Source organism: Pelecanus crispus, chromosome 10, assembly GCF_030463565.1.
Source record: "Pelecanus crispus isolate bPelCri1 chromosome 10, bPelCri1.pri, whole genome shotgun sequence".
Classification (NCBI taxonomy): Eukaryota; Metazoa; Chordata; class Aves; order Pelecaniformes; family Pelecanidae; genus Pelecanus; species Pelecanus crispus.
In genome coordinates, this window is record NC_134652.1 from 27,418,704 (window position 1) to 27,440,701 (window position 21,998).

At 44.6% G+C, this 21,998-nt stretch overlaps 1 protein-coding gene across 1 annotated transcript in view; it reads right to left on the reverse strand.

Moving 5' to 3' along the window:
• Window positions 1-9,012, reverse strand: part of DLG5 (discs large MAGUK scaffold protein 5) — a 114,221-nt gene extending 105,209 nt beyond the window's left edge. The window contains exon 1 of the mRNA XM_075717747.1: window positions 8,712-9,012. Within this exon, the coding sequence (XP_075573862.1) occupies window positions 8,712-9,012 (301 nt within the window). The remainder of the gene's footprint in view (window positions 1-8,711) is intronic.
• Between the last annotated feature and the right edge of the window lie 12,986 nt (window positions 9,013-21,998).

The following is a 21,998-nucleotide window of genomic DNA, read 5'->3' on the forward strand; positions in this document are numbered from 1 at the left end:
TCTCAAAACTAACTCTTCCTAGAGTTATTTTTCCACAAAAGCATGCAACAGGACAAAGCTATCCACAAGAAAAACAAATACAAACAAGAAACAGAAACAATAAAGGAGATAAATATCATTTTATGCTTATTAAAATACACATGAGCATCTGTACAGCAATTTAGCAGCTATATTTGGTAACGTTGATATGGATATGTACCACAACAGCTTTATTTCCCCAATCCAATAGTTCTAATACTTTTTAAAAAAAAAACATACATACACACACCTGCTGGCCTGTCTCGGAAAGAAAGAGTATACTTGAAAAGCAAGAATTTTGGCGCACCAACATCAACAGGTCATAGCTCACCTGTACCAAGTGAGTCCAGAATTCCAACTACATTCTACACCAGTCCCCAGGGGAAATACATCAACCTATACTACAGCTACATTTCCTACACAAACTCCATTTTGAGCACTACTGAGAAGCAAGCAGCCATGAGCCTCACGTACAGAGGCCCAAGCGTACAAGCGGTACTTTACTGAAGACATTGTCTAATCCAAAGAGCTTAGTATGCAAGGGCTGGATCCTGCCAACACTTGCACATGCCTAACCTGATGCATATAAACGGGGATTACTCACATGCTGGAAGGTAAGTACATGAATAATAAGCATGTTCCTGAATCAGCAATTATGTTCAGGTAGAATAAAAAGCCAAGGTGAAAGGAGAGGGGGCACAAGCGGCAAGAAAGTTGTCACAAGCCGTATTAATAATTACAAGAGTGAATGCTCCCTACTGGGTTTTTAGGAAAGCTAACTTAGAAATAAGTTTAAAGAACATTGGCTTTGAGGGCTTGGGGGTGGGGAGGAGGAGAATTTCTTGGTTTATCATCTGAATACATAATAAATTGTCAATTATGTAAAAAGTCTGCCAAAAAACAACCCTTAGACAGCCCCTCTTTATCCAATCTCCCCAACTCTCTAGCTGAAACACTTACTGGTTTTACATTCTCGCTTGCTTTCTTTCTCCAGCTACAGGCCAGTTGCATGCCTGGAAAGCTTCTGAATCAGGGCAATATGGCCTATTTAAAATTCAATTCCTTTAGCAGCCAACTAAAAAAAAAAAAAAAAAAATTTTCTAAAATACAAACAGCAGCTCTCCAGAACAAACTAATTAATGCTGTGAACAAGCAAACTGCTGAGCAACTCAACCCAGGAATTGTGAAATTGGAGGCTTTAGAAGCTGTGAGGAAGAAGAAGGTGGGGTTTATATATATGAAGTGGCCTGCTCTTAACTTCCTCTGACACCAGTTTCGGTAAGAAGGGCCTTCCAGTTGAGTGAGTATTGCCCAGTAATCATATACCGGCAAGAAAAACATCCTTAAGTGTTCACCCCAAGTGGCCAAGTGCTTCCATCAGCTTCTTCAAGATCCATCAATTCCAGGTACCCCGTCTGCTATCACCAGCTTCTCAAGCCTACAAAGGGCGCCCTGTGGAGATCAGACTCCTCTTGCACAACAGGAGTTCCCAAGTTTAACCTTATTTGTTAGCTACAACAGCAAGGGATGCTGGTATTACCACCTGTCACCATCAACACACCTGACAGCATACCACAACATATGGTAAGCATACAAATATACCAATGATACAAACATTGTACACCAGGTATTTTGAACTGGTTTCTAAACTGTAGTACTATGGGCCTCCTTCAACATTTTAGTAATTCTATCTTGCATTGACAAGAATTAATATACCAGAGTAACACCGAGAACTCCAAAATATGGCCCTTTTCGAAGAGCTGGGCTCCAACATTCAAGATGCACTAATGTTCCTCTCTTCAGGGGACAGACAGTACCTTTCTTCCTTGCTTTCATTAGAAAAGTACTGGTTAGCCTCAAGCCAAAGCTCAGTCAGTGTGACGTTTCCAGCTCCTACATCAGAATGATTAGGTTCTAAATTATCACCGTTCACAAAAGAGCAGCTAATGACTTGCATCTTGAAGGTCACAAATAATGCTTCAGCACTGACTACTCAATATAATTTGGCAAGTCACAGAAGATGCCTCAACTTCATTTCTACAGCTCTTTTCATACAATGTTATATGCACTAACAAGTTTTTCCATCTCGATCAATACTATGAATACTTTACATAAGGAAATGCTTTTGCTTTATTATACGTATAGCATTTTAAGATTGTTTATATTAAAAAACCAAACAAACAGGAACTAATTCCTCAACCAAAACATGCTGGGGACTGAACAGGTCTGAAACCTCTGTCCTTGAGATTTTACAGCATAAGAAATTGTTAGGAAAAAAAGTGAAAAGTAGAAGGAATTTATCAAGACTTACTGGTATCTTTCTAATGACCAGGGTTTTGAATAAGGAATTGTAATGCTACAAAGTAATTGAAATAACAATGAGGACTAAAGGGAGAAAGATAAAGAGAGTTAACAGGAGCAAGGAAAGCTAAGAAGCAAACTGAAAGAAAAAAAGCAAAAAAACCCCCAGAAAGTGGTAAAAGTAAGCAGCAAACGCGGGGGTGGGGGTGGGGGGGGTGGAGAATACTTAGCTCAAATTGCAGGCTGCTAACGGAACTGGAAAGCCTAAAGTCACTACCCATGTGGTGGCTGCGGTCTTCACTATCTAGACCAGAGGTCCAAAAAACTCACAGCACTGGTTAAAGCTACAAGACAACAATGAGACTGAGAACGGCAGTTAAATCAAGCTGAAGACCTGAAACCTCTGAGACGGGCAATCTCTAGCTTTAACAAATAAATAAGGAGCAAGTTACAGAAAGTTGTTGGCTTTTCCTACTGATCATGTCTGAAAGTAAAATTTATGCTTCTATTTCAGGATACTCATAGAAGTAAGAAGCTAAAAGAACCCTTCAAAAATGTATCAGTCTCTCTCCTCTTTTCTGTAATTTTGTAAGACACGACGTCCTGTGTGTGTCCAAAGCAACTTGATAGCTGTTATGTACTGACAGCACAAAAATTATTATTATTATTTTTACACTGATGAAAACGATGTCCCCATGAGTTTACTGTGGCCAGCTTTCTCTCCACCCCCTCCCTGAGCACAGCAGAAATGTCATCGAGAACTACCACCCTTGGGATTTGTGAACTACTAAAACACGTATTTCCTTCTTTGGGATTGAGAGCCTGCTTCCATTCACTTACTATCAGACATTTCACAGGGAATACCCCTCCAGACACTTGCTGGAAACTTCCTGCATTTTTTTTAGCCTGGCAATTCCAAGAGATACCACAAATCTGAGCTCATCAGAAGACACAGGTACTGCAAAACTAGCACTGGGTATTTTATCAAGTTTAATTACCGCTCAGCACTGCTGAAGACCTGTACTTCTCCTAATGTGACTTCTGAATGCTGCCTGCTTTTTCATCTGCACAATTTAAGAAATCCTTTAACAAGGCTTGCGAAGCTACCCTGGGAACTAATAACAGGTCTGGAAAAACCCAGACATACTGCTCTACTTCTCCCACTCTTCAATTTTCAGTGACGGAAGGGAGTGTAAATTGTACTTAATTGCAAAATTGCCAGTTCAGTCCTTGAGTCAGTTAATTATGCTTTTACAATTTCTCTTCATTCTCCCCTCTCCCCTTTCCCAGGGAATGCACATTTCCAGCATTATTTCTCATCTCCGAGCACGCCTACTGTCTTCTTCCCCTACCTCACCCCACAGCCTGCCGAGCCCCGCTTTCTTCTCACTTGCTCCTACAGGACACGGCATCCCGCCTCCACATCTCACAGCCTTCCTCCACGCAGCCTCTTGGCTCCTCACTAGCTCGAGTGCTCCTCCTGCTCATGAGCTCCCCTCCCAGACACCAGTCAACGTTTTGTGGGGACCGGTCAACAGTTTGTGGGGGACAGGGAAGAGGGGGCACAAGGTGGAGGCCCCAGCACCAGCCCCAAGCAGTCACGCTCCCAGCTCCCCAGGGACAACCCTGGAATTACTGCATTTCTTGCGGGTCTCCTCGGTGCCGCCAGCAAGAGAAGTGGGTCCCAGCTCTCCATCTCCTAAATTCATACATACAGAGCTTGCCTTTTGTGTTTGTTTTTAAATATGCTAAAAGACTTTTCAATTTTTAAAAGTATACTTTGTCACTTCAAATCCGGTATTGTCTGAAACAACTCCTTTTTTTTTTTTATAAAGCAGAGGGAGGAAGTTTATATAATCCCTCTAAAAAGCTATAAAAGTTTGAATTCTAACTTTTTCCTACTCCTATAAATGCCCATATTTACTTTTTGGACTGGAAATTAACACCTGATCTCTGACCAAACACAGTTAGAAAAATAAGTCTTATTAAATAATAGAAGGAAACCTTTCAAAGTCAATCTCCAACCATCTTCCTTCTTTCCTTCTTGACCCCTGAAAGACCTTGTTAAAAATGCAATCAATTTGGAATTTTAAATTCTGAAGTTTTAAAACTTAAATTCCGATCTTGAACTGTTAAATAAAACACCTCTGAAGCCTAACACGCTCTGCTTTTAAAATCCAAAATGGAGCTAAATCGTTACAGTAAAAAAGCCATTATGCTACAGTTAAGCTTACAGACACACACTCACTGATTGCAGCTGTATGGGTACAGAAAAGTAGGAGGCTAACTGCTAATATAAAAGGAAACTGTGGACCCCAAAGTTTAATAGTTGTGAAACCAGCAGTGAAGCTTTTTAAGCTCAACAGTCTACTCAGCTTGAGGATAAAGCGCTAGGAGGTCCTTTGTAGCCCCACAAGTTCACCTCAAAAACAAATTCGAAGCTTGACAACTAAACCCACCTTTTTCCCCAATTTTTTAATATCACAAAAGTACAAAGCTCTACATTACCTGAAGCAGTCTAAAGACTACATAGTTTTATTAGATTTCTGTTCCAGTCCTTTAATTACATTTAAAAGAAAATACATCTTTAATAGTACTTGTCATAATTAATTATCTGCCACCGTATTCCTGTTTTGGACACATTTTATGTCACAAAATTCACATTATACCAACTATAAGAATGAAATACTAGCTGCTTAGCAAGATATCTAAGAGATAACTGAATGCTCAGAAATAATTTATTTCCACATTAGAAGGGATATGTTATTCTATCAGGATACAGGATTTCTCACATGCATGATGGAGGTAATTTGCCAAATCAAGTATTTAATAATCCATCAGCTCACACCAAAATAAATTAAAAAAAAAAAAAAAAAAAGCACTTGGCACACTACTTACAGAGTTAGTCCCTGTGCTGGGAGATTGTAAGTTGGCCAAACAGTCACTTTCACAGGGACAGAGCCAGTTTCTCACGGAAACCTTTACACAAAAGCATAACATAGTAATCGAAGGTCTTACTCAAGGAACAACTAAAGTCTCTGAACATGACTAAGTGAAACAGAGCTTTGTTTAGCTTTAGACATGCTTTGTTTGGCTTCTGCTTTGACAGAAGGTAGTTTCCTGTTAGATTTTGCACTCTGTTTACTAACACTGTTAGGCACAATACTCTCAAATTAGAAACAAAACAAGCTAAAAAAAAAATATACATTTTATTGGAGAAACTATCATCCACAAACCACTATACAGTTCTAGGTTTAAAATGAGCAGTTAGAAACTACTATAGAAGACAAATATATTTAAACGGGGACTGAACTGGGGGAAACTCTACAAAGAAAAGCAAGCTGGTTGTAACGTAATGGCGGAGTTATCCATAGTGGAAGTCTTTCAGCAGTTACTAGGACCCCAGTTCTTTCCCTTTAGCAGTCAGACCAGCTGTTTACTTCCCTCCATGTTGTGTACATAAATACGTATAAAAGTGTCAGCTCTACATTGTCCAGCCAGCCAGAAGAACTGTTGATATAAATAACAACCTGAGTTTCCATCCAAGTTTACCTATCACCTTTAAAGTCCAATAGGAGGTGATATTTAAAATGAAAAGGAAAAAAAACCACAAAGTAAAACACAAAGTAGTGGTATACGTCGCATACATTAAAATGGAAGGAAAATAAATCACTCGTGCCCATGTAGTGAGCACACTGTATGCTTAATTCTGCAACTTTGAACAAAATTATGTTGGTGATTACCTGCCCATTTCCCTCACAACAAAATTAGCAAACACTACTACAAGGTGTTATTGGTTATAAACAATTTTCATCTCCAACAAGCATTCAGGGGATGTACTTTATATTGGCCTCCTCTTCCAAACAACACTAAAATGAAATGCACCACTATAAACTGTCATTTTTTTCATATACTAACGGTAATTTCAAAAAATATTCAGCGGGAGAGGTTCAATTAAAAGGATGTTTAAGATATATATTTTTTTCCCCTTTAAGAATAGAGACATTTTATGTAATATACGCTGAGGACTGCTTCACTTAAGTATTTTAAATACAGAATCCAACAGTTCTTCTTGCTACCGTGTTTACAGTTTGCTACTACACCCAAAGAACAAAAAGCGACTTGACTCATCAGCCTTCAACATCCCCAGCGAAAAGGAGTAAAACTCCTAAATGGCACAACAAGAGCAGATGGGTGGTCAGACAGGGTGATACTAGAGTAAAACCCAATTACATGTGAACACAGGTTCAAACAAGAACCTTTCTACCGCAGTTGCGCTCAAACATTAACACTTTGCGTAACACATCCAGGACAAACTCGCACACAGACCAGGATTTTTCAGAGGCGTTCAGCGGGCACACAGGCAGCCTCAGGACTAGTTACCATGCGACTTCCCCAGGCAAGTCAAGTATGAACATAGACAACAGTGTTTGAAGGCTCAGGTCCTTTACCTTCCTATGTGCATGATGGTTTATTCTTTAAGGCCGCTGTTAGCAATTTCCTGTGTACTAATTTGTAAACATGTTTATCGCAACGGAAACAAAACGACGACTCTCAAAGTCAGTTCTTTATTACTACTGATAAATGAAAGCAATAAAATTCTAAAACCCATCACGTCAGGGGAACATCCTTCCCCACAGAGATGTTAATTTAACTCAGATTAGCCTCATGAACGCATTCAGTCAAGGAGGATATAGTTCATTTTGCCAATCAAACTACTTTTCCCTTGAGAGCTCAGTGTTGCGAGACATTTTGCAATTCCGACTCGTATTTTAAAAATAACAAGTATTACTATATCCAACGCCTACTTCATTTTTTCCTGCCATTCACGTTTTACACCTTTGTTTTTAAGGCTGGGGAATGCTAGTAGCCCAGCACCAGTAATGCATCTTCTCAACAAGACAAGACCGAGCATTAATCTAATCATACAAAAACATCATGGGTCCCATTCTGAAAGGCAGCAAGTGCTCTCATCTCCTATTGATGTCAGGCCACATAATGTTAGAAGTGTTGAGGTCTATTGTTCAGCCCATTCTTCCCCATCCTGTGAGGTCCTGCCATACAGTCATTAGGAAAGGCCATACACTATAATACGCTGATATAAAACAAAACATAAGACCCTCACGCATTTTTTTTTTGTGTGTTTACCAAACTCCTAGCATCAACAACATAACTCAAATGAGGGCAGAGTACACAGTGCAATTCACATGCGAGCACTATTTTCCAGGCGGAAGCAGCTCTTAAAGGGTTTTATTTTCTTAAACAAATGGTATAGTTTATAAAAACCAGGAAGCCCTCCCAATGCAGTTCCTTACGTAGTCACCCTGCAATTCCCAAATCTGGAAACAAAACCAAAAAGAGACCCCACATTTCTGAATCTGTCAACCTGGACACACGCTGGAAGATAATACTTAGACATCACTTGGACAACTGCATGTTCTTTATTGGAAATCTAAAACACAGAATTACCATTTACCTCAACTGAAGTATTTCTCATCTAGAAACACAGCTGCAATTGCAAGGCCTCGTGTGTTATCACCAAATCTTTTTTATTATTATTATTATTACTTTAAAGCCTGGTATTGCCCACATAAAAGTAGACCGTGGCTTGTTTCGGAGGGAGGAGAACAGGGGAAGACCTGTGGGTCAAAGCCCAACTTAGCTGAGAAGGAGGTTCACACTCGAATTCTTCTCGTCTGGACTTGCAGTTAAATCATAATTGTTAACAGTTAAAACGGTTTTCCTGTTCTTCCCACCAAGAAGAGTTACAATAATACAGCCTCAAACAAACATACGTTTGTCCGGAGCAAAGCAGTTACAGTATTTATTCAAAGGCACATCTGCTGGGGTCCTGCCAGCCAGCCTAGCCCAGCAGACCGGCTGCCGGGGGGACTTCCACAGCTTTGCCCGCTCAAGAGGCGGCTCGACCACCACGGGCGGCCCCAGAGGAGCTCAAGGGAGGGAAACCCCCTCGGCTCGGGCCCTCCCTCGCCCCCCGCCGGCAGCCGGCCCCGGGGGTGGGCGCAGCGGCCGGGCGCGGGCTGGGGCTGCTCCTGCCGAGGGCACCGTGCAGCGCCCGCCGCCCCCTCGGGACCGCCACCAGCGCGCCCGCCGGCACAGAACGCAGACGGGCTCGGCAGCACAAACCAAGAAGCGCCAGCCCCAGCGCAAACACGGGCGAGTTCCCCCCGCCCCCCCCCCCCCAAAGCAGGACCCCCGCCCGCAGCCGCCCCGCTGCCTTCCACCTTCAGAGGGGGCCCCAGCGGCCCGCGCTGCCCGGCCGCCCCCCTGCCCCTGCCCCCTGCCCCAGCGGGGACGGGCGGGGGCCGCCGCGGCCGCCCTCCTCCTCCTCCTCCTCCTCCCCCCCCCCCGCGCCCCCCGGCCCCACTCACCGGCGGTCTCGGCCGCCGCCGGCGCCCCCGCCACGCCGTTCAGGTAGAGGATGGAGAGCAGGTGGGGCTGCGTCTTCTCCAGGGCCACTCGCAGGTCCTGGAAGTGGTCCCGCTCCTTGGCCAGCAGCAGGGCGATGAGCAGCTCGGCCTTCCCGCCGCCCGCCGCCTCCAGGTCGCGCAGGTCGCGGGGGCCGAGGGCGCCGGCGGCCTCCAGCAGCTCCACCACCTTGTCCACCTCGGTCATGGCCTGCGCCAGGCTCTGGCGGCACTGGGCGAGCAGCTCCTTGTGCTTCGGCTCCATGGCCGCGGCAGGCCGCCGCCGGCCAAACTTCGCCCGCCGGGGCCGCGCTCCGCCGCCGCCGCCCCCGGGGAGGCGCGGGCCGAGGCGGGGCGCCGCCAGCCGCCCTCCTCCGGCAGCCGGCGCCCCCGCGGCGGCCCCCGGCGAAACTTCGTGCCGGGGAAGCGGCGCGGAGCGCGGGCAGGACCTGGGCCGAGGGCGGCTTCGGCTCTTCCTCCTCCCGCGGGCCGGCAGCCGCCGCCGCGCTCCCCCTCAGGCAGACAGGGGGCGAGCCGCCCTCAGGGGCTGCCGCTCCTCTTCCTCCTCCCGCCGGCGCCCCTCGCGCCTCCTTTCCGCCCCCCCGGGCGGCGAAACAACTTCTCCTTCTCCTCCTCCTCCTCCTCCTCCTCCTGCTGCTGCTGCTGCCGCCCGCTGCCCCCGGGAGGGGGACAGCCGGGAGCAGCGGCCGCCGCCTCCCGGGCCCCCCCCACCCCCCGCGGGGCAGCCCAGCGAACTTCCCTGCCCGGCGCGCTGCAGGCCAGCCGGCCGCGGGGCGAGGAGGGGGTGGGGGGAGACGGCCTCAGCTCCAGGCGCCTCCTTTCATTCGCGGGCGCACGCAGCCATATTGGTTGCACAAGGCTGCCGCCTGCGCCGAGACGGAGCTGCGGCAGCGCATTGCCCGCCCGCTCCGCTCCGCTCCGCTCCTCGCCGCCCGCCGACGCGCCGCGGCCGCAGCCTCTCCCCCGGCCCGGCCCTGCCCGGCCCCGGCCGCCGCCCGCCTCCCGGCCGTCAGTCAGGGGCTCCCCGCCGGCCCCCGTGGGGCGCGGAGGCGGGGCGCCGGCACCCGGGTGGGGCGGGGGGCCGGGGCCGGCGGGGAAGGGCCCGCGTCGCGCCGTGTGCCCCCCCGCCGCCCTGCGGGGCGGCCCGCGGGAGGCGTCCCCCGCTCCTCCCTCCGGGGAAGCGCGGCTGGCCGGCCCCGGCGGGGAGACAAAGGCCCCGGCGGCGGGGACGGGGGCTGCCGGCCCCCCCCGCCCGGGCGGCCCTGGGCCGCGCCGCTGCCCTGGCCCGGGAGCCCCGCGGGGTGTGCGGGGGGCGGCTGCGGACGCCGGGATTCATTTCACCCTCGGCCGGAAGAAGCAAAGCACCAACAGACCGAGGGAGCGTCTGGGGCTTTGTCCCTTAGAACTTACAGAAATGAAAGCTTTCAAACAAAAGATCCGAGCAGCACCGGTATCTGTTGGCTCGTCCTCCCCCCAGACGCAGTTTCACCCGTGCTCCGTGCGCAACCAGGGGCCAGGTGGTTCACCGACTGCGGATGTGCCTGTGCTCAGCAGCAGCGGGGTGTAATCCTTTAGCAAAGAAAAACGAGAATAACGACGTTTCTGTCCGAAGGTAAAGAGTCTGCCAACGTCGCTTGCACCGAACGGTACCTTAATTTGCAAACAGCTAGGGGAACAGGCTGCAGAGTAGGCACAGGCAGTTATAATCTTAAATTCACCTTTTATATGAAAGACTCTTGTCTTGCCGTGTAGGTGTGTTTCTGATACCCTGCAAAAATAACGGTGGCTGTAATGACACAGAAAGAGCATTACCGGGTATTCGTGTTAAGCCCGCTACATCTAGTAGCCACTGAAGCTATCTGAAAGCCTCCTGTCTGAACACTTAGGCGCTTTATTTAGTGTCCAGAGAGCTGGACTCGGTGAGGTACAAGGGGAAGCGATCGTTGCCTAAAATTTTCTCTTAACACGCCCATTTGGAGAATTCGGGTGCCGAACGGAGTTTCAAGTCACATTACGTGGTTCAACAGATGATGATGATGATGATGATGTCTCTCATGTGAAAACAGCCTTGGGTTGCGTGCATAATCATGGTACGCGTTCTACTGCTGTTAGTGGAGGCAGGTACAGAATAAAGGGACTTAGGGGTTTTTCTCAACCTTAAAAGTCAGTATTTAAAACAATACTTAAAAGTATGGCATGATGTTGAAACAAGTTTTTTTCACGTTTGGTCCGTTGTTACTTGCGCTCTTGTAGATTCATGTCTTCTAATTTTGCATCCATGGTTTTCTTAGCAACTTTCTTTACTAGACAAAATACACAGATTAGTTTTGTTGGCTGATGACTAATGTTATAAATTCCTGCAAACTGTGTTCTTTCTAGACTATTTAAATTTATCAGAAAAATCTGCCTATTTCTCTAACAAGTTGGGCAAAGTTTAGCTAATAAAGTGATCGTACATTCCAGAAATACGAGTTAACGCCGGTATGCATGAGTTGTCATCTTTAACTCAGCAAAACGAAGCTGAAACAGAACAGAGTGAAAAACCCCCGGTAAGAAGTGAAACCTGCCTTGTGTCACCTAGTGCACAGCCGAAGCACACTCCGCTCTCAGCCGGCGCCAAGGCAGTCCCCTTCTGTGCCTGCAACAGAACGTAGGGCAAGTCATCGTGCAACTGAAAGCTTTCGTAAGGCAAATGCACAAGACTGAGTAAAGATTGCACAAATTATTCAAGTATTATTCAAGTACTTCCCAGTTTTTAAGACTTTCTAATCTCAGCAGTCCTTTAACAATACTGTTTTATTGTGTGTGTACTTATATAGTTTTCCTGTTAAGAAAAGGAAACAGACCACCAAATTTCATTACGGGGCGTTATGATAAGAGCCATACTTCAGATCTATGCGGCAGTTCTTCGCTACTTGAAATAAGAAAGAACGATCTTGGTTTCCGTCCGCCGCCTGACTCGGCACTCTGGTACACGCTCTTCGCCAGGGGTTGCAGTAACGCAGGAATGGCATCATCCGGGCAGGGCATAACTCGGCTATCTTGAGTCCCATTCCAAAGTCTAGAGGGAGGTGTGCCTTGGCAAGCGCTCGCTCTGGACTCGATTTACTCCTGCCTTTCCCAAATGTGTGTCTTAGTCTTTGCCTTCTCTTCCAAATAAAACATCAGCCTTCTCGTCCTGCAATGCCTGCCTCGCCTTTGCTTGCGGATGCGCATCTCCCGTTGCCGTTGCTCAGATAGTGCCAGGTAGCAGGTAAATCCCTGTCGTATCAGGTTTCTCTCTTTCTGGCGATGCAGTTTCTTTTTGTCATATCTGAGTTTTTTACACTCCATTTTTCTTGCAAATGGCAAGTCTTCTTTGCTCTCAGATAAATTCAGATAAATTTCTCATCGCACGAATTTCTCTCTCTCATGGGTTCGGCTGGCAGGCAGTTGCCTGCATAAGAGAGGAACCTTGCTGTTACCTCAGTTGCTTGACTCGGTATAGACCTTCCCCAGCAAGTGCAGGGAAAGTCTTCACAAGACTTAGGCATATATGTTAGCTTTGAAGACTCGAACTATGAAACGCATGCAAATTTATTACGCCAAAAGTTTATTAAGTGACCAAAATTCAGATCGTCACAATACCCCAGAATCTACAACCTTACTGCCAAAATAAGAAGCAAAACCAATTTTCAGTTAATTCCTTCCAACCCACCTCCAAAAGAAAAAAAAATAGGCAGCACCCTTTGGTTCCCCTGCCAAGTTTTCAGAAAAAGAATATATCTGTGGAATAAATTTTCGGAACTAAAATCTAAGTTAATCAGAGACAGATCCCTGAAATGAATTTAAGTCTATGACTTGCAGAGACTATGCAAGAATCAACCAGGTGTTTATCAGAGTACTAAAAGGAAGGCGGGTTTTTTGTTTGTTTAAACCAAATAAAAGGAAGGATTTTTAAAAACATGTAATTAAATATGGAGCTCTGACACAGGATGTCATGGGTGCTTGTGTAAAACTGGATTCAAACCACAACTTGACAAATTAACAGAAAAAGAAGATCAGGAGATTTTTCTAAACTTTGGAAAAGCTTTCCGATTTTTTTTTTTTTTTTCTTTTTTTCCCCCAAGATTTGGAAACTAGGCTACTGACGATGCATGCTTTGGGCATTAGAAAAAAACATTGACTTTCTGAGAGAGCGTATTAGGCTGGCAATACATATGCCTATGAAGTCTGAGAAACATTTGGGGGACAAGATGGGGACATGGGGGCAGAAATTTGGGGTTCTTTTTATTCAGTTTTGTATCCTCTGTTCAGAAAGGAAAGGAGAAACACTAATGTTGCCGTGCAGAAATGAAGTCTTTCAAATACAGATAAAACATGCAAGGCTTAAGAAGGTATCAGACCTTGGGAATAATTTTCAAAAAGCAGAAATTGGAATTTGAAAAATCAAGTTGGGTATCTGCTTAGTATATCTGCTCCTGAAAAATCTCCCTCTGTAGATTTAAGATGGGGCAGCGACGTACTTTTAAGACCTTGTCTTGCAGAATTTTCTGTTGGGAGGACAGGATCATCCTCAGCACAAGCGTTACGTTTCAGCAAGCCACAGTCGTGCAGTTGAAGACTGTTTTTGTTATAAGTCCGTATAACTCTGTGCAGTATATGAAATCCCAGCAAATTCCACAATATTAGCTATGGTATTTAAAAAAAAAAAAAAAAAAAGCAAACATGCAAGCCTTTGGATATATTAAGATCACAATCAAGAGCAGCAAGAGCAGGATTCCAGCTTCAGTACAAGAAGATTTTGCTCCCATAATTGCCAATACACCTTTTTATTATGCAATCATCCTCATGCTTGTGTATCCAAAGTCAGCACATTTCCTGAAATATAATGTTGTTATACATTCACATTAGAAACTAAAAAGAGATTCAATTTCACATAATCCATCACATAGTTCTCACTGGAAAAGTCTATGTTCCATACAGATCAGAGAAATTTAGGCTGAAACCAAGATTCGGAACATCATGACAATCAAGCGGGAAAAGGAAAGGGAAAGAGGAGAGCAGAGGAAAGAGGAAGAAGAGGAAGTAGAGAAAGAGAAACAGAAAAGCCTACCTGCTTTCAAGATGGGTTTCAACAAGATAGTATAAAACGTTGCACCTGCAAGGGCAGAGACTGCACCCAGTGACTGTTCTTCTGTCTTGCAAAATCTTTGCTTCCGAAAGCCATTAGGTGATGAGATTTATATTCTACATCGGTCATCCACATACTGAGTGACACTATTGTATTATTTTAACTTGGTATTTTCGGATAAGGCACCCTTTAGAAAAATCTGGGCTTTAAAACAGGTTTCTTATACTCACTTTAATAGGACAATAATCCATGCAAAACCCACCCGCCACTCCCTCTCACATACTTCCTCCTTCTCTGCACCTACCTGCTTACTGCTGCCCCAGTCACAGCAGCAGCTTTGCTCTCTGGTTTTACTGGTAAATCCCCTCCTCAGTATCATCAATCTGAACCAGTCAGAAATTCTACTAGCCAAAAGTAGAGGATTTTCTTTAGGATTAGGAGTTTTTTCTATGATTTTTAAATATATGGGAGACATTTTATTTGCTTGTTGGTTTTGGAGCCCTTAGGATACAGGTCTTCAAGCTTCATTGGCAGCCATGTATGCTAGAAACCGTTCTGTAATGAAAGCTAAGCTTCTCACATAATCATATGATTCAAGCAACTGAGGGTTTAGAGAAAAATATCGAGAGATTTACAGTAAGTTAATGGAAGCTGACAACACTGTATGGATCCTGGGAAGGAAGATTATACAATCTCCAGGACAGGTATACAACAAATGCAAGTGACCATCAAGGTAAGAGTAGAGCTGTCTAGATACAAAGTAAACACCATAGAGATTTCCTAATAGTTGTTCTATGAAACACTAGCAGCTAAGCAGTTCTCAACAGAAGCTTATTTTTTCAGATTGATGTAACTGATAGACAATTAATTAGCATTTTCAGGATAGGAAGGTGCTCGTCTAATGGGCCAGCAGATCAGAAGATCTCATTTACCCATAAAAAAGAAAAAAAAAAAAAAAAACCCAAACAAAACATAATGTGAGCCATCCCAGCACTGCCCAGGCAAAATATTTCGCCTGGCAGTATCGCCTCCAGGAATGGGCTATGCCCATAAATCCTGAGGTCCTCAGCACTCCTGCTGAAGCTGCAGACCAAGGGAGCTGCTGTCGGACTCTCACAGAAGCACAAGGATCATTTGTCTTCCTAAAAATTTGTAACTGTGGACTCCAGGAAATGGTTTAGCTCTTTCTTAAGTGAGCTCCTATGACATACAGTATGAAGGAAAACAGACCAGAGGATTATATTGCTTTTTTTTCTGTAGCCTTAAAACCTATCAGTCATTTCATCTTGCACTGCACTAGGTGGTTTTCAGATGGTTATTATTTTGGCCCATTCCCACTCTAGGCAGGGGCTGAACTGGCAATTCAAATTAAAATGAAGAGGATCAGACAATTATTTCAGTCAGCTTCAATAGAGAGAAAACACCCTGTCTGCTGAAGGTTTTAAATTTCCCGGGGCTGTTGAAAAAGCAAATTAAAAAAAAAAAATGTTTTACTTAAGCAGCTAAAGATTTGCCTGTTAAAAGAGGAAGAAAAGGCCTCCTCTAGGGCAGAATACCTGGCAGGAAGGGGGTTTGCGTGTTTGGTTGCGGGGGGCGGAAGGAAGAAAAGGGCAGGTAAATTGGCTCCTCCCGGAGCTGTGAATACGCACAATCATTTCTGTTTCTCAGACAACTGCTTCCAAAAACTGGCAGGGAAAGAAAACCAGCCATACTACAGAGGCACATCAGTGCTGATCCTACCGGGCTGTAAGAATTTCAGCTTTCGTAGGGCAGGCACCCTGCGTGCACATCCCAAGTACCCCTCGGTTTAGAACAGAACTGGGGGATGATTTAATTTTCTGTGGGAGACTGGGCTGACTTGTGATGTGGTTAACTTCTATAAGGGAGCAGATGTTAAACAGCCCCTTTAAAAGCTGTTGCTTGCAGTTTGTTAATGGTTTAGTTTCTAGGTCAGTTTTCAAGTCAAGCCAAGAGAGGCTATTTATACCAATCATTTGCTTTTACTTCTTTTAGCACTAACGGAGAGATAAAAGCAAATGGGTGCCCTAAGCATCCCTGGGTAACTTCTATAAACAAGCCATGTGCAAGCTGGGAATTGGTAAGAAGAAAACCCAAACTGCAGTTGAAGGAGGTAAACGGATGTAGCAGTAAGGACTCCAGAGTAAGCCTCAGCAAAGTTTCACTGTCTTCCTTGTTTTTCTGTCAGCAATGAGTGTTTTCAAACTGGATGAATCCTGAAGGCTCCTGAAAAAGGAAAGTTATTTTCTTACGTTCCATTTCATATTTGAAGCCTCAGATCTGCTAAGAATTACATACGTACTTTTAAGAGCAAGTAGTTCCCCTGCTTACTGGCACGCAAGAGTCTAGGAGTTGAATACATCTCAGTTACAAACTAAATTTTTGGGGGTCTCCAAGTCAATGAAAGGACCTAGGGATTAATCAAAGACCTCACAGACAACAGTGATCATCCCATTGATTTTAAGGGGCTTTGGTTCAGATGTCTTGCTCATTATCTACCAAAATATAGACATTTTATTCTACCATTAGAAAATGTAGTATGCTAAAAAAATGCAGCTAGAGAGAAAGGGAAGTTGTTTTGATAGAATATCATTCCTGTCAGACATTAGCCTGATGGGTATAGAAAGAGAAAAAAAACATCTCATCATGCCTAGCAGGCAGAAATGACAAAGCAGAGCTTAGAAAGACTTAGGAGCAGAATGCTTGCAGAGCCACAGGAAACGCTGCCTGAGACACACGAAAATGCACGCTTTTACAGATGGTGAGCATGGGGCAGTGCTTTAATTGTGGGACAGCTGGACTTGAAGAAAAAGGCTTCTTCTTAAGGCTAAAGAGAAGCCAATAATGCTTGAAAGCTACAGGGTAGTCCAGATATCTCTAGTCCAAGCCCAAAGACCTCCCTGAGGAAATGGAGACAGGTACGCATGCAGCTGTGGTTCTCTGTGTTGCTCTAGATACCGTGCGATGCCTGTCTTTTCACACGTGCCTGAAGAGCTAGTCCCACAGCTCATCCGTTTTGCAATGCTTAAGCTAAGCGGGGAACAGGAGTGGGAGCTCAGCTCCTGAAAAAAACAGTACCCAGCCGATCTGCATATGAGAATAGACCAATACTCAGATGTGGTTGGACTCCAAAAGGTTATCATGCATGGAAGCAGATGAGCAGGATTGGGGGGAGCATCCAGCCAGAGGGGACTATTATTGCTTCATAATGAAATGCTCTAGTATTCTGAATTCATCTGTTTTAGGATATAGGAAAAGCATTTCTACTGTACTTTCATTAATTGTGTACAGTTTTACAAGTCTTTGTGAAAACCAGAGAAATGTAGATGGTCAGGAGGTTGAAAAATATGCTGGTCTTCAAGCAGATCCTGCGTGTCATACCCATAGTTGAGACTTTAATTGCTCTTTGACAGTGATACATTGATTTCTGTTTACATAAATGCTGCATAAATTCCATGTACTTCTGAGTTGAGAAGACATTCTTACTTTTAATGTTGCAGGATATTCCTTGGGCAGGGGGGGGAAATGGTTTTTGTAGGAGGTAAACACAAGGCTGAGATTACAGTGAGAATAAAGTCAAAAGAGAAACCCTGTACAAGTTGCTAGAGTCAATTTGGTCGGGCAAAGCAGAATGGACCAAGATGCAACTAAAGACTGAGGAGTGTTTAACATGACAAAATACTGGACTTAACTAAAATCAGTTCTGAAAGCAGTAACTAACATGAAATGAAGTAACTCCTAAGTTACACTCTAATTTAGAAGGCAAAAGGAATACAGTCTGTGTGCCAGTCTACATGCCTTGGCAGGGATGGGAAAGCCATCAGAGACTTCCAGAATGAAATAATGTCTCAGCTTGGCACAGTGGCAGCCTCATTACCAGCTTCCACAAGGTTTGGTCATCCAGTTTAAACTGAGCTACAAATCTTCAACACATCTGCATTTTTCACCCCTCGTAGCATGAATGTAAAAATTAAACATTCAGCAGCTCAAGCTGACAAGTCTTTTTTAAAGAAAAATGCCATAAAAGTAATTTAGAACTTAAATTATTATAAATGCCAACATATGTCAGAATTGAACAGCAAACAAAAAAAACAACTCCCAAAACAAACAGAAAATCCCCACCTCGATACTAAACGGAAAAGGAGATATACAGCATGGCCCAGAATAAGCAGAAACATCTGAAGCAGCATGGAAGCTTTAAAAAGGAATTAGGTTAAAATGATTCTTTCTGGATCAAGTCTGCAGCAATGATGTTTAAAGAAGCGTTGTGCAACTGTTTGAAACTTAGGAGGATGAATTAACTGGTGGGAGTTTGACGGATAGAAATATTTAATATAATGCATAGATCAAAGCTCATCCAGTTCTGCCGAGTTAAGAGTTCTCTAATTGGTTTCCAGGGGACTTGGATTAAGCCCCAATTTGGTAATAAAAACACTGCGCAAAAGCAGAACTGGAATAAAAAGTCTTCAAGTCTGCTAGGGATATTCCATGAAGGATAAATACACTTCATCAGCAAGGCAAGCCAAATATTATCCTTTTTACCATGGGCTATTTGTACTGTTAGAATTTTTTTTCCCTTAACTCATCTTCAGAGCTGCCACCCTCCCCCTCCAAGAATATTAATGGCAGCAAAGAGCTTCACTGCTTTGCCCTCTCCTTTTCCTGCTGAAGTCAGTGTCTGTCTTGCAGCTGACTTGGAGAGCAGCAACTTCTAGCCTTTTTCCGCTTTCTTTGGGAGATGAAAGAGTAAGAACTATACACGGCAGCTGCTAATCACATTGTGTAATCCGCACATCCTAGCAATAAAAACCTAGGAAGACAAGTACACGCCTTTTATTAAGTCTTCTGTAGAGCATGTAAGTTTTCACAAGCACTATCCCTTCACCCGCCTTGATGATTCTATCATCTCCTCTCACAACCACGTTGCAAGGAGAGACTATTACCATTTAATAGTCTTTAATAGACTGAATCTAAAGTATGGAGAGACTAAAGGTTTCCCCCGGTCACACAAGCGTGCAGGAGCAACAGTTAACTAATGCTACATGTGCCAACTACCTACCAAGCTGCTGTGCTGATCATCGCTTCTCCTCATTTTCACTCCCAACAGAATACATACAACCACAAGGAAGGGAAACAACATTGGTGACGGGAAAGCGGGAAGGACCAGCAGCAGGCTAAAGAGAAAAGTAAGCGGAGAGTTACACAGCTGAACGCCACTTTCAGTGCTGACAAAGAGCCACATGAAGCAGGGATGCCTTTCCTTTCAGGGTACGAATAGATTCCCTTATATAATAAGGTCATTTTTTTCAAAACTTCTTTGACCGTAATTGTAATTTTGATGGCAGTAGATTTCCACATGCAGATGTGCCGAGGAGATGTTTTATCCTCGAGTGGTTTAATTACCCTCCAGGCAAAGGTTCGCAGTAACCTTGCACGGCTGAGTTGAAGCCAGCCAGTGGCACGGTGTGGTTGACACAGCGCTGCTGCGGGGGAGCGGCGGCACCAGCAGCGACAGCCACTGCGGGCCCAGAAGGGAGGAATCTGCGCGAGAAACAAGGACAAGGAGAAAGAAATAAACGTAAAGGGGAACTAGAAAATGCACAGCAGTGGCCTAAGTCAGGACAACTAAACGTCTTCTTAAGAATGGAAGTTTAAAGGAAGCCTGCGATGTAACTGGAAAATATCTGCATGAGCTGAAAGTCTGGAAGAATGGCATATGGGAAAGGGAATGAGTCGTCGTGTGGGCTTGTCAAGGTACCTACACATACAGCAAACGTTTTAGCATCATTGCACGGGGAAAGTGCAGGGGTCAGGGTAGAGTAAGGCGCGAGGTGTGGGGCAGAGTAAGGAGCGAGGTGCGTCCTTCCTTCCTTCCAGTGTGTGCATGGAAGAGAGCCCCTGCCCGCTGTGCCCTTCAACGAGTCACACACCGTCACCAAGGCTGCACCACGATGCGGCCGAGGCCGTCCTCGTCTCTCCAAAGGCAATCAGTAGTTTACAACAGAGATGCTGTGAATCAGCCTGAGTCGAAGAATCGCCCGTCTGTGACCATGTATTGCTCAGGCTGAAGGGTTTAATACTGTAGAAAAGGGGACTTTAAAAGCAACTTCTATATGAAGTAACAGAAGAGAAAATAAGATCACAGGATTACAAACATGCATGAATCGTACCACACTACTAACCAATTCTTCTCAAAACCCAACAAAACCCTGAATAACAAATCAAGCCAAATAATTGTAACTCTCATTTACACCTAATTTTGGCATTTTCTGTGACTCCTGAAGTTTACCAGCACAGTCTCGCTATTGCTTTTGCATATCTTAGCAACTAATTGTATTCTGCCTTTAAAATTCTGCACAATTTAACATTTAAAAGGGGTGCATGCAGATAAAATTGCCATACATATTGAAAGATTAGCCAACTAACACCCACTTTCACAAAAAGGAGGGTAAAATGCCTGTGGTTAATAATCCAGATTCCTGCTGCTTTCATGAAAGCTTCATTTCTGGTCAACAATGTCTCCGACTGACAAAACACGGCCATCATGGAGGAGAAAGGAACTTGGTATGAAATCCTGTGGGGTACCCCAGCTTTCTGTGGACCGGGACAGCCACAGTCACAGGGGCTCCTGCGCGTCCTCTTTTATCCATGGACGAAAACTCCTCAGCACTACCCGGCTTTGAAATCAACAAGATCATAGCACGGTGACGGCAGACAGTCATTGCAAATAGTCGTCTTTTTTTAACAAGAAGTCTATAAAGAACAGCTTTCCTTTTCAAACTTTAGTGAATTATCCATCTGATCTTCATAGATGTCGTAGCCTCTCTTCTAGTGGGAGACACAACACTAGGAATTTAATTGATGTCGCTTCTGTATTTTGGCCCAGTAGCAGGACTTACATATTATTAAAAACTCCTCAAATAAGGATTTTCCAGGAATGCTTCTGATCTAACTGCAGATATCAACACTAAAAGACAGATTTCTGTTTGCCCCCCAATTACAGATATGATCTTCCATGTGGGCTGACCAGAACCTGACATGCATAGCAGTTTTTACACTCAACTGCAGGATATTGCTGTAGCTAAGGAACTGTAATGGTGTACAGTTGGTTGAAAGAGTATTATAACCAGATATGATAACTGAAGGAAATAATTCAGAGTTATTATTAACAGTTATCCAATGAATGAATGATGATTTAGCTATCAGTTGTCACAGCCAGTGACAGCAATCTCCAGTACAAATAATGAAATCTTAGTTTTCAGGAATACACGTCCTTTTTCCAGCTATTTCCATCACTTCACTGCGACTCCTTGTAGAGGTTACAAATATCTGTGTGTCCCTTTACCTAGCTGGCACCTTTCCGTTTCCCCCCAAACAGACATGAACTTCCACTCTGCTTCCATATCCCCTAGCATTCCCTGTCTTTTCAGCTTTCTTCCCTCTATCCTCAACACCTGCAGAAACCACTGTATTCCTGTGCAACGTCAGTCACACCTACCATGGTTGCTTCCAAAAGGAACATGCAATTATTCCTGATCTTGCAGGCTTAGACTCACAAGACAGACTCTTTGGATTAAAAAACACCTTTTGCCACCTGATGCACACGGTGGTTTACATATAACTAGAACAAACTGTGGCGGTGAACAACCCTGCTTTCAAAGAAGCTCATGGCCAACAGAACCCCTAAGCACAGCCAGTCAATACTAAGTTCTTGCTCAAAAGACCACCATGAATTGAGTTACACATACGATAGGAACTAACAAAGCTACAGGTATCCCTGTAGCTGTCAGACATTAAAGCAGCAGTCATCTTTCGTAAGTCTTGCTGTTTTCAGCTGCCTGCACACACAGCAGACCGCCTGTTTCCTCTTATTTTCAGTCCTAAACATTGGTGTCTCGCATCTCTCAGCATCACCTTCAAGTGTTTTTACTACAGCCTTGCTCTGGGGTGCTGCAGCAGCGGAAGAATGTGAGATGCTACCCAGTGAGCTGCCAGAACTTCATGCTTCAGAGAAGCTCTTGGAGCTATAATTAAGTACTTGCTATAGAGAATGAATGCAGATTGTAGCAATCACTGCTGCATGGAAAATGCTGCCACAA